This window comes from Pithys albifrons, chromosome 6, assembly GCF_047495875.1.
Source record: "Pithys albifrons albifrons isolate INPA30051 chromosome 6, PitAlb_v1, whole genome shotgun sequence".
NCBI classification, from domain to species: Eukaryota; Metazoa; Chordata; class Aves; order Passeriformes; family Thamnophilidae; genus Pithys; species Pithys albifrons.
Genome location: NC_092463.1, coordinates 40,478,140 through 40,494,906, shown reverse-complemented (window position 1 = coordinate 40,494,906; position 16,767 = coordinate 40,478,140). Strand labels below are relative to the sequence as shown.

General features: G+C 41.1%; 1 protein-coding gene across 6 annotated transcripts in view; it reads left to right on the top strand.

Moving 5' to 3' along the window:
• Nucleotides 1-16,767, top strand: part of AMBRA1 (autophagy and beclin 1 regulator 1) — a 131,266-nt gene that overhangs the window by 39,617 nt on the left and 74,882 nt on the right. For 5 of the 6 annotated variants that reach the window (XM_071558475.1, XM_071558476.1, XM_071558474.1 and 2 more), the window contains 2 exons: nucleotides 12,687-12,770; nucleotides 13,258-13,358. In XM_071558475.1, coding sequence (XP_071414576.1) covers nucleotides 12,687-12,770; nucleotides 13,258-13,358 — 185 coding nt within the window. The remainder of the gene's footprint in view (nucleotides 1-12,686; nucleotides 12,771-13,257; nucleotides 13,359-16,767) is intronic. The other variant, XM_071558477.1, reaches the window with a different exon arrangement.

Here is a 16,767-nt window from a genome sequence, read left to right as displayed (position 1 = left end):
GTGACTCTGCATCCAGACCTTAAAAAAATATTATTGTTAGCCACTGTATTTCCTTCTAAGTGGTTCTGCTGACAAACTTTGAAAGTCTGTTCTCCAGCATCCACTTTTAGACTTCAAGTGATAACCAGTGTAATCCCAGCAAACAAATTTATTGCAAACCCTTTCCAAGAAGTGGAAGAGTACAGTAATGTATTCTTTAGGTGGTACTGAGACCAAAAACTCAGGAATTTAAATTAAAAAATCTATTTTGAATCCAATGCAGAAAAGAGAATATGACTTTTCTACTCTGTCTTGAGTAATTGCCTTTTAAATACAGGATTTTCTCTGAGTAGTCTTAAGTATTTCACTGATTTTTGCTCCCACCCCGCCCCGGCTTCCTTGGTGAATATTGCAGTTAAAACACAGGATCTTTCTGAGAATGGTCAGAGAAATAGTCTCTGATAGTGGTGTAGTAGGGAGGTGTGTTTGATGGGAGTGATGAGCTCCACCAAAGTCTGGGCTGTTATGTTGCAGTTGGCAGCAAAGGATGCTGTCAGCTTCCCTGCTGTCTTAACTTGCACGGTCACTTGCTGCAGTGGCATATGCTTGAGAGAGCATGTTGTTGAAGCTCCGTGTCCTTTGTGTCAGGGTGGAGTCCCTTATGATGAACACTAGTAACATTAGCTATTTCCAAAAGCAAGACACCAGTCCCCCTCTAACTCTTTAAGTGGCAGTAGACTTTTTCATCTTAGGAAGTTGTTGTGGAAAGCTGTCATTTCATGCTCCAGCAATTAAATATTCTGAAGTACAGGGTGAGTGAGTGTCTTTCCCTGTCATTGTGGCCTTGTTTGTGTAAAATGTAAATGAGGGGAGATAATGCAGAAGAGTCACTGCCTATTGGATTTTCTGAAGCATCTTTGTGGTTTGGAAGAGCAGAAATATGGTGGCTGCTGGGCCTGTTTTGTGAGGTGGGTGTGGTGTAAACATAGACCTTACTATTTCCATTATTCCATTTCATCTACCTATGGTAGCTTGTTCTGCTGGGAAAATAAAAGATGGTAAGTTCTCCATTCACAGAGCCAGGCAAATGCCTGCAGAGAAGTGTGTTCTCCTGCAGATAATGTTCACACTGTAAGAGCACCCAGTCAGGGAAGCAATTCAATCAGCCATGCTAAGGTTTTCATACTGAGCAAAAGAAGTGTTTATTCCTTAATGTGCAGTGGCTGAATTAGTTAGTTGAATATTTTGTATTGAATTCTGGTCTATGCATCCAGGACCTGCTGTCTTTTTCCTTCTCTGCTTCATTATTTCTCCTTGCTGATTAGAGAGCTGCTCTGCAGGGGTCCTTAGAGCTGGAACTTGCTCATGACTCATTTGATTTCTTCTCCTGACACTTCACAATTAAATCTCTTACACAGAGACCTTACTTCTCCTTTTGACTTCTGTATCCTTCCTTGCTTGTTCACCTGCATAGTCATGTATTTCTTCACTTAATGTATTTCTTGCCCTGGTTTAGATGCTCTGACTTTCCTGCTTTTCCAGATCTGATACAGGACAGGCAGTTGCTACTGTAGCTGTCTGCAGCTCATGCTTTTCTCCTGGAATCCAGTGATTTATTTTTTTGTAATACGTAAAAACCTTAGCAAATTGCCTTGATGCTTTATCTTTCTAGTCTGTTTAATGTAATTGGTAAATCATGTCTTTTCCCAGGCACTAGGAGAAAGATGTAGGGGACATTAAACATCAGTTGGTTTTACTACATGTAGGGCTCTGGGCAAAGAGTGAGCCCTGTGCTTGTGCAGGCTGCCTGGGAGATGAGCATTCCTTTGCTCTCTTCTTTAGTGGGATTCTGAGGGTCTTTTTCTCCTCAGACATTAATTTTGTATCATTTCAATTTTGTTTGGCTAACTACGTAGCAATGGGCATGAAAATCTTGGCCTGTGCACTGTTTGTGTGCATATGGCCTCTAAATTTAAGTTAAAGCCTCTCCTTTGTCTCAGTCTAATGGTGAATTTGTTCATAAATATATTTAGTTTGTGACAGCAGTAGCAGTAGTGTTGGTATAGAAATGTGGAGTAGTGTTTTTGTAGGTAATATCCTTGTTTCGCACTGGCTTTTGTGGACAGGAGAGGAGGAGGGAGACACACTATACCTGTGGGTTTTAGTCTAATAAGATGTTCTCTATCTACACATGCTGCCTGTGTTAAACCTGTCACTATTATCGTCTGACTGCTTATTGAATGCAACTGTCAACTGTAAACTCACTCATGTCTGCATGAAAGCATTTAATACAGTTTGTAATATATAGAGAGATTGTAATATTAGGTTATTAACAGACAGATTGATATGAGTGGGTTTTAAGGTTAGCTTTAACAGAATCCCAAACTAAATTGGAAAGGCTTCCTGAGTTCTGGAATAAGAATCTCTGAATGGAGAATGACATGGCTTTAGTCTTCCAGCATAACTGGTAAAATTAGATTCTTTGTAGGCAAGTCGTACATTTTGAACTTTCTAATTTCAAGTTCTTAGTTGAGTGTCTTATGTTTGGATCACATAGTAAGTTTAGATTTTTAGAGCTAAATTATTTTCTTTTGATTTTTTTCAACATTTTTGACTGGGTTGCTTCTAGACTCTTCCTTTAGTCTTGAACAGCTTTTTGATGCTAAAGACTGTTGGTGATGCTTCTGGGGCTCCTTGGGTAGTGCAATCTAATTTTTTCCATTTGTAATTCTAAATTTGTCACCATAATCAGAATGTGAAGGTCCTTCTGTAGAATAATTTTGGCCATCTATGTCCCTGTTTGTCTGCAGTAAGTGTGGGAGCAAATGCAGAAATACAGGTTTGTTTCATCTGTCAGACTGAAGAGCAGACACACAGGACAGTGCAGCAGCTCACTGTTTGAAAGCCTGTCTCGAATCCTGCAGTTCTATAGAGGCTTTCAGGCTAAGGCTAAAAGGTGTGACTGTGGCTGACTCCTCTGTCTGCTTTTGAGAGTTGGCTGCCTGGTAGAATATAGATCTGAAGGAGCTTGGAGATTACACTCTTTTAATGTCTGCAGCTTTTCCCCACTTTATTCTTTCCTTTTTCCTTCATTCCAGAGAGACCTGTGCTGGAGCGGATCCATTGAGTTGTGCTATTGTCACAGGCTAGGAAGGGCTTTATTGTGTCTTGAGAACAAGAAGGGCTTTACCTCCCAGGCTTGAGTCTTGTTTTGGTGCTTTATCTTTTTAATTTCTTTTGAGACACCACTGAGCATCTGACAGAGAATATAAGAACTGTAGGCACTGTTTTACTGAGACCATAATGGATGTTGTGGTTTTGTGGAAGCAGGCTCTTGCTTTGCAGAGATGATTAATCACTTAGGGAAGGCTCACAAGGTTCAGAGTGGCGTTATTTGGCTTTACTTGTCACCTTAAAATCCTTTTGTTTAAGACATGTTCTGGACAAAGGGTTGTGGTTTCTCAGATGGGCATCTTGCAGGGGTCTCCTCACAAATATGTAAGATTCATGATTATTTGTCATACCTGCCTTCTGCCATTTTTGGTTGCTTTATTGACACTGTCATGGCAAGAACTGCCAAATATAAGTTCCTCCAATGGCCTCTTGTCTTGAAAGGTTTTAAGATCGCAACTTTACAGCCGACTGCCACTGCATTAAAACTGTGAGTCTCATGTCCAGTTTCTTCTGTGTGATTTCATTAATTTTGGAGATTAGTACGTTAGATTCTTTTTTGCCTCTTTTATGGGTGAAATATTTGCTTTGTGGGTCTGCTTTGTGTCATAGTGCTCCACTTCAGGCTAGCATTTTGATTTAAAGTTTTTATACATTAAGGAGAAAAGTGCATGTCTGATTAGATATTCATGAGACATACCCAGGCAGTCCCCCTTCTTTTGGAAAGTCTTAATTTAAAGTACATTTTGTTGTTATCTTCTTTAAGAACCTTGACTTGTGCATGGGTGTCTGACAATATTAATTAGGAACTGATTGCATGCAATTGCATCTGCACTAGCATTGTGCAGTGAGAGAGAAGGGGAGACAATGGCTGTGGCAGTGTGGTTACTCAGCAGTGTGTGCTTGGGTAATAGGTTTTGGTTTGGATGCTGTTCTCCATATTGCTCCTCAGGTGGAATGGTAGAAGTGGGTTTTGAGGAGGGAGTTGTGTGTCATGATGAGAATAACCATGTGGTTTGCTTAACAGCCGAGACAGAAAGATTTTTTGGAAAGTTTGAGTGAGGGGAGGAAGAGGTTGGCGATTGCCAGTTATTTCAGTAATTTCATCCCTCCCCTTGTGAAGGAAATCCATGCTTGTGGTCAAATCTCATCTCTACCATTTTGGTCTGACTGTATCATTTTTACTAGAGACACAGCACAATGGGAGCACTAATCTGCAGAAATGCAATCAATTCATAGTGCACCTGCTGATTTCCCTTAGCACACCAACTACTAAGAGCACATGGGTAGAACTTGGACTCTGTACAGTCAGTCTTGTTTTTTACTGCCCGCCTTCATAGCTGTCCATTGTGCACTCATGTATTCACAGTTGTTGTTTATTTCCTTTCTAAGACAATTTTCAATTTCTACAAAAGAAACTCCTTCAAGTAGGAGCCAGATTTTCTTGGCAGGAGAAAGGAGAGATTGGAATATCTGAATTTTTTTTGTGAGGCTTTAAGTATGGAGCTTTTGATCTACAGCTCCAAAACAGAGAGACAAGCTCTGTCATTGTGAAGAGAGAAGCATAAGGAATCCCAGAGGTAAAGAAATAGTTTTACTGTGTAAGGAGACTGTAGGTTAAGCTGACACTTCAGGATGAATGGGATGCCAAGTGTTAAGCTCTGATAGGGTGGATAAGGGATGACTTGATCAATGGTAGCCTTTTGGCATCCAAACCATAAGGTTTCTAAAAGCAATGAGGCTGAGTTTTTTCATTTTTCTCCTTGCTGTTCTGATGTTTATGCTTGAAGTTAAAGGACATATAGGAGATGTGAGAATTTATATGGGCTCTTCACATCACTTAAATACTGTTGGAAATGGATTTTTAGGATCCATGACTCATCGGTATACTGCAGAAAAAACAGCAGTTTCTTTCTGGAAGTCGTAGATGGGGCAGCTTGTTAGCTGTGTTTCTTACTTGAGCAGCTGCAAATAATGTTCTTGTTAGCAATTTGCTATTTGAGTTCAGATAAAGATATTAAAACCAGGATCACTATTTGTTGTACACACCAGCCTTTGTTGCTTTCTTCCCAGAGCTCCTTTGTATTTTTGTGATGTTTTTTCCTTTGCCTCTGTTTTTTGGCTCATATGGCTCTGCATTATTGTTTTTGATGAAGATGGGACTTCTCAAAACTGGCTTTCAAGGCAGACATGAATATTGTGATCACTTTTGGGGTTTTTTTGCTTCTTTGTTAACGGATTTCTGGAGCAGTTAGCACTAGGATGTTGATTCCAGATAGACAGCAATTTATTTTAATTATATCCATCATCTTAAACCCAGTTTCAGGCTAGAAAAGTTACTAGTCCTGGCTGAATGAGAATGATATTGAATCTCTTCATTGAAATTAATTTTTCAGAGAATAGTTAGAGTCTTACCTTGGCTTGTGGTTACTCACAGTAGCCTGCAGCTTCATTTTTCTTTTATCTTTATCTTTTGTAACAGTTTTTTTTATTACCCTTATCTTGGTCTTAATCATCATGATGGCTCGGCTTGCCAACGCAGATTTGGGCAGGGCTCTCCCCACGTGGGTGTGCCCTTTCAGCCTGCGCAGTGGATTTTTTAGGTGAGGCACAGGGTGTGCAGAACTGGCCCCACCCTTTAACTCCTGAGGTTCATCTGCCACGGCCGAGTGAGCTTGGACGGTGACAGTGAAGTCCTCAGGACTGGAACCTACAGCCCCTGGTATTCCCAGGAGGTCTCTCATCCAAGTAGTGACTACTGGGCCTGACCCTGCTCAGCTTCCGAGATCTGATGGGATCAGGTGTCGGGATGGCATGGCCGTAGTTATCTTGGTCTTAATGTCTAGTAATCCTGCCTGGGTGCAGTGAACAGGCAGTGAGTGTTTCCTTGCAGCAGTACTGCAGGGTATTGCTAACCTCTCCAGGATAATGCTGTTTTACCACTAAGTCACATTCTGGCAAGGCAAGTGTCTTCATAGCAGGGCAGTGAAAGAGGCAGTGCCTTTTGAAAGATGGCTCTTGCCAGGAAAGCTCACATCGTATTCCACACTGGTGGTTGCCCGGGCCTGTAGAAACAGTTATCATGTGAAGATGGTACATGTGAGGCTTTTTGCTACTTAGAAACTGTGTTCATTGTTTTCCTTTTGCTTTTATTTTGTGTCTGTGCAACTCAAAAATCAAACTAGGTCACGTAGTAGGTGAGGTCTGTTGTTAATGAGAATGATTAGGAAGCAAGCTGTTACTGGGCTGTTGCTGGGCGTGCAGAGCAGGTAGTGGTCACCATTCTTGAGGCCTGTAGGTCTAATAGATTAGCATTGTTTGTGAAGTTAAGTTTTCAGTTCTGTTTCCTTTGAAAAAAAAGAAGTCGGTGCTTACTTTTGACACTTTATTCTGATGTTGAAGCCTGGTGGGGCAGCTGGTTGTGTGTTTGTGCTACAAACTGAGTCCTGGGAGCACCAGTTGCAATGTTTCCAAGTGTTTAGAATTAGCCAAAGTGCTGTTTTCCCTGGTCATGCTCATATTTGGATGAATGTTTGAAAAGGGCTAATTAGGGGTCTGAAAGGGAAGAGTAGTTGTAGTGCTGGGTACCCTGTTTTTATGAAACACTGCATACAGTGCTTTCCTTAATGCTCATGTACCAGGCCTAATCTGGGGAGTAGGGATTCTCTTGGCTTTGGCCACTGCTGTTTCTGTTTCCTAATGATTCACTGTAGTTATGAAGTGTATCACTCCTGTTCTAAAACATCATCATCAATTTGTGCAACCACCACACAGTGAGATTGTTAAAAAAGAGACAACTGGATTTTGCATCTAGAAAAGAGTTGAGTGCTTCATTCTCATTCCATATCAGTCTTTCTCTGAAGCAGTTAATCCTTGGCATTTAAGAGGCAAGAGCTGCTGTTTCTCTTAACCAGGTGATAAATCCTCTCGTATGTAATGCTTCTCTGAAAACTTGATCTTCTGAAGTGTCATTTTTAGTCTTGTAAATACATTTTCCCCTGCACAACCCTCTGAGAGGTAATGACAACTGGGGGATTTGTTTCCCTCTGGTCAGCAGAGCCGTTAGTAACTCAGCAGTCTGCTGTTTTGTAGGATGTTTTAGCTGATAAGTAGATACATGTTTTCCCTGGTGTTCTTTTGAAAGAGCCCTTCAGGAAAGACTGACATTTCAGTCTTCAGAAGGACACAAAAGGACACCATGTCTTGGGCAACTTGCCTAACTTCTTCATCAATTACTATGTTAAAAATCTGTTCTTTGAGTTCCTGGCTCTCCAGCTGGCCAGTATTGCTCTTTGCAGTTTCTCTGTTTTTATTCTTCAATCCCTTTTTGTTTCCAGTGTTATACTTTGGGCCTTTGCTCCACAGTCGTAATATATTTAGTACCAGGAAAGGCTTTTCGTGTAGCAGTTGCTTCTTTTTGCTTAAATGTTTTTGTTTGTTGTTGTCCCCTTCAATTCTGTACTTCTCTTTCAGTATTGGTCATATCCTTCAAAGATAGGTATATACATTTATGGTTACAACTTTCATTTTTAGGAGATTATGTATATTCTTTCAAATATAATTTAAAATAATCGCATAATAGTCTTTCTAATGTCTATGGATGTCAATATTTGTACCCTTTTTGATAGGACCAGTGCTGCTTAACTGGCTTATTTGTATCTACTTGTGAAAATAAATCTCTGCTTAGATAAGTCAATTGTCTTGAATGTTTAGTCTTTAACATAATCCCATTTTTAGGAGATACCCTTGTCTTCAGAGCCATAAGTCCTTTTCCTGGGTTGAGTTTACAACTTCTTCAAGACTTGAGGACTGTGAGTAAAGTAGCATATACTGGATGAAAGCTTTACTTTTGAATAAGAGACTAGTCTTCCTGGTCCAGGAGATGTTATTTCAGCCTCTATGTCTCTACAGAATTGCAACCAACTTGCAGTGTGGCTTTTCTTTTTGTCTTCTGGGATACCTGTATCTCACTGAAATACTCAGAATGTCACGGTTTTATTTATTTTGTGTTTACCTTGCTATTTTAATGTTTATTTCCCAGAAATGCTCCTGTTTTTTCCTAAATTAATTAGTACTAGATGCTCAGTATCCTGCAGGATCAGACAGAGAAGAAACCAAAGCTGACATCTGGTATTTGCTGCTCTTCTCAGTGGTGAAACTGGTAGCTAACTTTCCTTCATAGTGTTCCCAACGCTGTATATTCCCTTTTCCATCAGGATGGTTCTGGAAAGCAATTGACATGTTCTTAGAACCACTAGCAAGTGTAATGCTCCCTTCACCTTTTTCCTGCTTCTGTACCCTTTGGAAAGATAGCACACGTTTTGCCTTGTGATTGTGCAACTCCTGTGAGCACACCCTTCTAGGGGTATGTATGATCTGTTTTCATCCAAATCAGCAGTGAAGCCTGTGAAGTGAATTGCAAGATTTCAGGATCTATTTCTGCTTTAGTATGGACAGTTTCATGCGACATCCTCCAGGCACCCTCTTCAGAGGACCTGTGGTCAGATCTGACCCACCTCTAGAGCCGATAAATTTTCATTTTATGGGAACCTCCTCTGAGCTCCCAGTAGGATCTTTGTCCTACTCCTGCTCTCTGCACTATCTCCTCTTAAGTAACCTCCTGCAATTTAAAAAAATTTAAAGCAACTAAATACAGATACTTAGTGTTTTCTCAGTATTTCAGACATTAGCATTTTTTTCTGCTACATGAATATGGTGCAACTGAATCCAGTGTCAACCCTTAAGGATATTAGTAGATGCCACTCAACCAGTTATTTAGCATTTCTATTTTATCTAGGTGCCTAACCTCTGCAGTCAGAATTAATTTAGCCTTTTAAATTGAATTGCATGAAACGTGATAAAATGCTGAAAATACGGAACAATTGGCTTGGCCTGATATGATTTGATTCTTCTGAACTTGCATGGTTTACTGGTGCTGGCTCTGATTAAATGGCTTTTTAAAATGGTCATTGTTGACCTAATTCTGTTGGCAGTGTAGTCAGTGGGAGTTTTAATATTGACTACAATGGGAACAGTTAGACCAACAGATTGCATTAGAAATCCCATGCTGTGTGTTTAATTTCACTTCCTGATACAACAATCACTAAATATTAAAGTGAATTCTTGCCAAGACAGAAAAGCAGAATGTGGCTTTCTTTGTCTTTACTGTCTTCTGTATTCACTGTTACTAATGCAGTAGCCAAATAACCAGATGAAAAAGAATGACTTTTTCTCTAATCTTTAGGACAAAAAATTTCATGTTTTCAGCTCTGTTTTCAGGCCTGGCATTGCTGCTCCATTAAATTTACATTCCTTCAACTTTTCTTTCAACAAGCAAACAAGACAATAGCAATGAAATCTAAGGGATTTGGCTGTCTTGCCCAGTCTAGGATAAACTTCATCCTTCTTATGCCCTATTAAATGTCCATCAATCTCCTGAATGTTTGGGAATTGCTTTCTTTTCATGCCCTGTTGTATTTTAGTGTTAATACTATTTCTCCCCTACCAACTCTTATTCTTCACATCACTGTTTTGATTTGTCCCACAATGGTATCTGAACAAATGATGAATAACCTGAGTTTTGAGCAGACCCTTAAAGTTTGGACCATTTTTTGGTTCATGCAGATTTCCAGCTGAGATAAACCAGTCTGTTAATAATTAGAGTATTAAGTTTCCCTTGTCACCTTGCTGTGGTGCATTTTTGTATCATTCACTTTGCAAGGTTATTGAGTTGCTTTACAGAAGAGGCCTTTTTCATGTAGACAAAGACACACACACTGAGGGATTTGCTTTCCAGTTTTGCAGGTAATGTTAATTAAACTATCCACTGTGAATCATTAGCTAATGAGTCTATAGGTAGTTGACCTTAAATAGAAAGTAGAGCATTAGACAACTTAGAAAAGTTCTCACTTCTTGCCGGACGCTGGCACTGCAGTGTGCTCACATCTGCTCTCCTCCCTCTGTCAGCAGGCTGTGTGTGATACAGAAATAACACAAGTGCCTCGCATCTTTACTGATCTGTAGGGGGGTTTTATTTTCCTTTTTAGAGGGTGCAGAAATAATCTTCAGCTGGCACCCGGGTAATATCTCCTGTTTCAACACTAGACTAGACACTCTTGCATGTAGTTGTTGAGCATGCGAGTTTAGATATAAATGGCTCTGTAAATTAGTAATTCAGAGTAATGTTTAGTAATATTATTCTTTACCTCAGGGAAGTGTATCTTGCGCTTCCATTTACAGTAAATAGGAATTCCAGCATTCTTGAAGGACAGCCACTGTTTCTTATTCCCTGCAATTTGAGCTATAGGGCAGTGGCCATTGGGGTGTGGGTTTTAATTTATTTTTTTAGGTTATGTTAAAAATAGATGGCTGTCTTTTGAATCAGTAGAGGCCGTCTCTGTCATGGTGAAAACTAAAGAAAAGCCTAGTCTCTATTTTCTCCCTTTTAGGCTTTTTTTGTATTGGTGGAAGGTTGTATGCACAGTGAGTAGGGCAGTACAGGATGGACTTCTCACATCAGAAAGTCTCTTTGGATTTGTGTCCGAAAATGTTTTTGTGGATACTAAGTCCATTGGCTAGTGGCATTTAAAAAACCTTGAACAATTAGTGGCTTTATGTCTCTTGATTTGGACTGTAGACTTCACACTTTTATTTGCTGGAGCTAATTCTTCATTCCTTTCAAAATCTGCTGCAGAGATTCTCTTCTATTGGAGAGTTCTGCAGGGTGTAGTCCTACTATTGTTTCTCTTGATGGTATTTGTCCATTTCAAGAGCACCTTCCTATTCTAGTAAATGTCCAAAGCATATGCAAACCCAGAAAACTGTTTTATTGCTTTTCTCCCAGGGCTGCATATCAGTGTTGTTTCAAAAACTGCTGCATAGGGTTTTAAAAAAGTGTATTTCTTGTCTTCTGCTAGCTCTTACTGTGTGTGGCAAGAACTGGAACATGACACTTCTTTTTCACTTTGGCCTTTTCTCTTTAGCAGGAAAAGTTGATAAGTCAGCACTCGAATTTGCAGGATTCCTTCTGGTTTTGATCCACATCTTAATAGGCTGGAGGCCTCTGATAAAAGAACAGCAGCAGCTTTTACGTTTTTGATTTCAGGAACCCTGCTGGTTACACAGAAACCTGAGGGTGAAGTGTGGCTTTGGCTGTGAACTGCAAAATGCTGTGTCTGCAGTGGGAGGAGAAATGGAAGCTTTGAGCTTGGATTCAGATTTGGTTTTGGTGAAATAGCCTGAAATGCTAACGACCTTTGCAGAACAACCTCTGCTTTTGTGTTCCTGGGTTCCTAAAGTGTGTGGGAAACAGCCACGTAATGGACTTGCTTCTCAGCCTACATTTCTTGCTCACTGACTTTAAAAAAGCAAAACAAAAAGGGATTATAAAATGCGCAGCTTGCTGGAGTGGGTTAGAAATGTGCTGCTAGTGCATTGCATAAGGAATATTTAGTTTCCTAGTGATTTCAAGGCTCTGCAAGTAATACTCCCCCCACAACTGCTTGGGAAGGGGGCAAGGAGGCCTGCAATTACAGATGGAGATCTCAAATCCAGGGAGAACAGACTTGTTGCTTATGCAAGGTCATACAGAGTAAATTCTGAACAGAAAAGAAAGCACTGCACAGGTCTGTTTTAGAACTCGAGTCACTAATGGAGTTTCATTATTTTCCTTGAAGTTTTAGTCCTGTATAATTACAGGTCCTCTCGTGGCCTATGAATGCGATACCAGAAATTTTGTTTGCTGGGGATTCTGAAGGTCCTCCAGTTTGGCCTCCTGCTTTTTTTACAGTTGTTATTGCCAGAATCAGATTGGGTCAGCCATGGCTCTGTCTAGGTCCTGTCTTGAGACTGAGAAGGATGGCAGCTCTGCAGCCTCTCTATGTAACCTGTTCAGTGTTGCACTGCCCTCCTAGGGAAAACCTCCAGTGTCTGCTGTAGGACAATAGATACTACACCCTTTCCCCTCATTCCCTAAGGCCCAGACATTTATTGTTAAACGAAACGAGATGTTGTTAAGGAGCTGCAGTTTTGTCTGAGACCACCTAATGTTTCCTGATTTAACTGAATAAGCTTTTGAAAGGTGTGATTATCTTAAGATCCACTTGAACTGGACCTTGAGGGAAAGAACACAAAAGAATAGTCTGCAGATTATTCTCTTTTGCCTGTGCTTCTGGGAAGGAAAATGTGCAACTTAGCAGATGTCTTTTGACCAACTGAAAGTTCTCCTCAGGACTCTGGTGAGCTTGCTTTTTGGTTTCTCAGTCAAAAGTCTGAGGTTTGTCTTTTATTTGCTCAGGTGCTGACATTGATTCATTGACACTGTGGTTTTGTTGATATGGTTACCCATATGTAAAATTGTCAAAAGGATTTGGTAGAGTTAAGTGTATGAATTTGGAACATTAGAAGCAGGAGAACCATTAAATCTCTGTAGCATGCTCAGGATGACTAGGTGATGTTGATGGGTTTGGGTGGGTTTTTTTTGAAGATACTTTATTACATGGTATTTTTATTGTACAATAATTTTCTTTCTTTTGCTGAAGGGACAATGGAGATCGATCCCGGCACCGAGCTCCAAGGAATGCTCGGATGTCTGCACCATCGCTGGGGCGCTTTGTCCCAAGGTAAGGCGTCTACACAGAAGAGTGAAAGGGTGTGCAAGTCCTGGAGATACCAGTTGGAATACAGCTCTGCTGCTTTCAGATGGATTCCTTTGAGCAGCTCATCCTGTGTCTCAGGTCACCATGCTCTTAGTGCTTCTTACTTAGAGGCTGGGGCCATGGTGTGAAGGCAGAATAGGAGAAAGAAAGAATCTGATTGGAGATTCTCACTATAACGTGCTGGTTTGGGATTAGAAAGCTATTGTGGGAGGTATAGGATTTGGTTAATGCTGATCTTTTGCAGCCATGTTGATCAGAGTAGGATCTAGTCTGTAATTTGGTTTCTGTTTGAAGCAGTGAGGAGGTTGGCTAAGCAGAGGATTCCAAGCCTTCCCTCCACTATAGGCTGCTGGAATGTAGTCATATTTCCTCAAAGTAATTGCAGTTGCTCTCCAGGGCTGCATACACTGGGATGTCTTTCTCCATGAAGCTTACTCTCTTTGTTTTGCAGACGCTTTTTGCTGCCAGAGTACTTGCCTTATGCTGGGATTTTCCATGAACGGGGACAGCCTGGCTTGGCCACCCATTCCTCTGTCAACAGGGTTTTGGCAGGTAATGAGATTTTCTTCCTTGCAGTAGTCATGTATATTAGTGGTGGTTTTTTTCGTGAAACTGAGCAGAGGAGGATTGATAAGGGAAAGTAATTCCAACTTTTGAGGTTCTATTTAAGTTGTCTGAAGCAAGATAAGTGATTGTTGGAGTGATGTGGTAAGCTGTCATTCAAGTGCTCGAGCACTGCAGATTCCATGCTTCAGTTACCTGCATAGGAGTGTCTGCATGAACTGGGGAGGGGTGCCGTTAACAAGTCTCCCTTTATTTAACTTCTTCCCCTATTCCCACATGTCTTTTTTTAAAGAAACCTGACAGACTAATGATCAGCTTGCTGCAGGTCCTTCTAATTGAATTACAGGGTGCCTTGTTCATGTTCCAGCTAGGAAGATGCACACGAGGCAACGAGGGATTCAATTAGGATCTCAATAAGTGCATATTAAAAATCTCCACTGCCACCACATGCAACACACAGGCATTTGGGAGCCTTACAGGGCAAGTGGAGGTGGGAAGGAAGGTGGGGTGAAGAGGAGTATGTCAGTCTGGCAGTTCATGAACAAGATGGTTATAGATGACACATATCTTCAGCGTGAGTTTTTTGGCTAGGTCTGGTAATTAACCCCAGTGTGGGGGAGTAATTTTGGAGCCTGGGAGAGAGCAAGAGATGATGTATGGACAGGTAGGTTGAGATATGGTTCTCTTCCTTCCTGTAGCTAATCACAGGACCACCACTGAAAGGAGTGTTGAAAAGTTTCTCAAGAGGCTGGGACCCTTTTCCTTAGCTCCTAAGTCACAATCAACTATTCCTAAGCCATTTTTGAGCAGGATTTTTTAACTGTTAAGAGTCTTCATTGGAGTTTTCCCAACCATTTTGGGGTAGGACTGTTGCTGATATTGCATGGTTGATTTAGGATGACAGTGGTCCTTCTTTTGATAATAGATATCTGATATCCTCCAGTCTTTTGTCTCCCGGGACATTTTGGTTTGAGTGCATTATTCCCAGACCTTGCTGTTGCAGCAACAGTAAGAGCTCAGCTGAAGTCCAGCCTCCAAAGCACCTCTTCTTTTTTTTGCTTAGGAAACAGTGGAGATAGCCTGTAGTTTTAGCTGACGCATGTACTTTCCTGTGCTTGCTGCCTGTGTGGGCTTTGGCTGTTGGCACATGGAAACTGCACACTGGCAGATAATTACTTGCTGCCAGGCAACACTGCAGAACTCTCGTGTGGCCCTGCTTCGCTGGAGACACCTGCCTTCAACCATTCTCCAGTCCTCTTTGTAGTTTGCATGTTCCTTAGTGGCTGGGAAATAGCCAGGTGTTTTCATCTTGCACTTTTTGGGGAGTTTGAGCCTCAAAACACAAGTGCTTCCTGAATAACATAAGAAGGCAGAAATTGTAACCATGGGAGTTTCAAAAAAACATGATCAATCTTTCTGTGTGACGTTGTGCTGAGCTACTTAAGGAAAGGTTTGTTGGCTTCTACAGTCAGCAGCATTGTCATTTTCAGCTTTATACTTCAGAGCCATTGAAAGTTACAGTGCTGATAGCATGCTTTCCTTTTTAGTTAGTCATGGTAGTTCTTTATTCAGGATGATGGTGGAAAAACCTCTCCTCAGGCTCAAAAATACTTCAGCCCTGGCCTGGGGGTTACAGGTGAGGTTGCCCGCATTGGCTGAGAAAAAATTCAGTCATCTCTTTTCCTATTAACGTAGGCTAATGTAAGCTTGAATGCCTTAAATTACTTCATCCTACCATGTATCCAGACTGTCATTTCTGAATTACATTTAAATGCAAAAATGCCAAATGTATTTCTTATGCAACCTCTGCAGCATTTGAGAAGACATACCAAAAAGCCCTGTGTTCCTAACCTGACAACTTTTTAAAAACTGACAGTAGACTTCTCTGGTCAAGTATGAGTGAGAGCTGCTGTTTGGGAAAATACAGCTAATTGCACTTCTCCTGTCCCCTGCCCCACTTACTGCTGTATGTGGAGAGGAAATCAAAGCAGCAGATGGAGATCTTGGTGTGTGAATGACTGTGGTGTGCTGACTAAATTTCTTAATGTCAAAGCTCTTGCTGTCAGGTTCTGTCCACGTTTACTTTCAGCTCTCTACTTCATGTGAACAGCTTTCTGTTGCATTCTCATGCAACTGATACACAGACAATAGCTCCACACTAGGGAAGACTGCCTTGTGAATAAATTCTTAGAGCAGTCTGCTTTAATGAACCACTAAAAATTACAGGTTATCTAAGCAGAGAGGCAAGTGCAGCAACACAGTAGTTTGGAGAGAAAGACTGACATACCAGGCAGGGCTTAGGTCAGGATTAGAGTTCTTTGTACTAACCAGGGGACTGATGGCCATCTCTGTGCCAAGGCACTTCCAGGCGAAGCATAGGAAAGGTGGCAGCAGATGGATGGAGTAGGTGGGAGCCCAGGGGGAGAACGAAGCGATAGTAGTCAACAGGACAGACAGAGATATCTGCATGCCAGCAGCCTGATTTGCATGTAGCACTGGAACAACAACGCACCCCAGTAGCACCTTCCTGCCTGCCTCCTATCTGCTGGTGGAGCTCAGACCTATCAGCTGATACCACACGCTGCATCACTGTGCTTCCTGGCACCCAGTAAAACACCATGTGAAAATATATTACATCAACATTGTTACCTTTAGCATTCAAACTTGTAATCACACCAAAAAGTGTTGGTAGTTTGACAAGTTATATTTTCCTATAAAGTCTATGTTGATTGGCAGTAATTACACTGTCCTCTTTTAATCCTTTATTAACTGAGTCTTATATCAGCTTTTTCATTATTTTGTCTGGAATCAATGTCAGGTTGACAAGACTGACAGTCTCATCCAATTTCAACCTTTTAAAATACTGGTATAACACTAGCATATTTTTCAGCCTTCCATATTCCCCTTCTCTTCAAGACTCAAAAAATTCTGAGTTCATTTGGCAGCTTTTCTAAGGCTCACAGTAGTGTGGGCTGGAAGCCACCCTCTGCACTCTCCTCTCCTTGGTGAACTCCCCTAAGGGATGGGACTGTGGTCTTCAAGGAAACATCCATACAGTGAAAGCTGGTTGAAGTGGTTATTTGCTAAAGTGATGATGAAAACAGTAAATACATTTTGGCTTCTTACTTCTTAGGACTGACTGATTGCATGTGGCAATACAGGTGGACTGCCACATCTTTGAGCCATTTCAGTCTTCTGGTGTGTTGGGTTCTCTGCCATTTACAGGCCAACAGAGTGAGGGTTTGGTTTTGGTTTGGTGGGGGGGTTTTTTGGGTTGCTTTTTTTTTTGTTTGATTGGGAGTTTTTTTGGTGTTTGTTTTTTTTTTTTGTTTTATTTTCCTGTGCTTCCCAGGAGATGCTGATGAGGTGTTCTGTGGGATGATGTTACAGCTTTTAT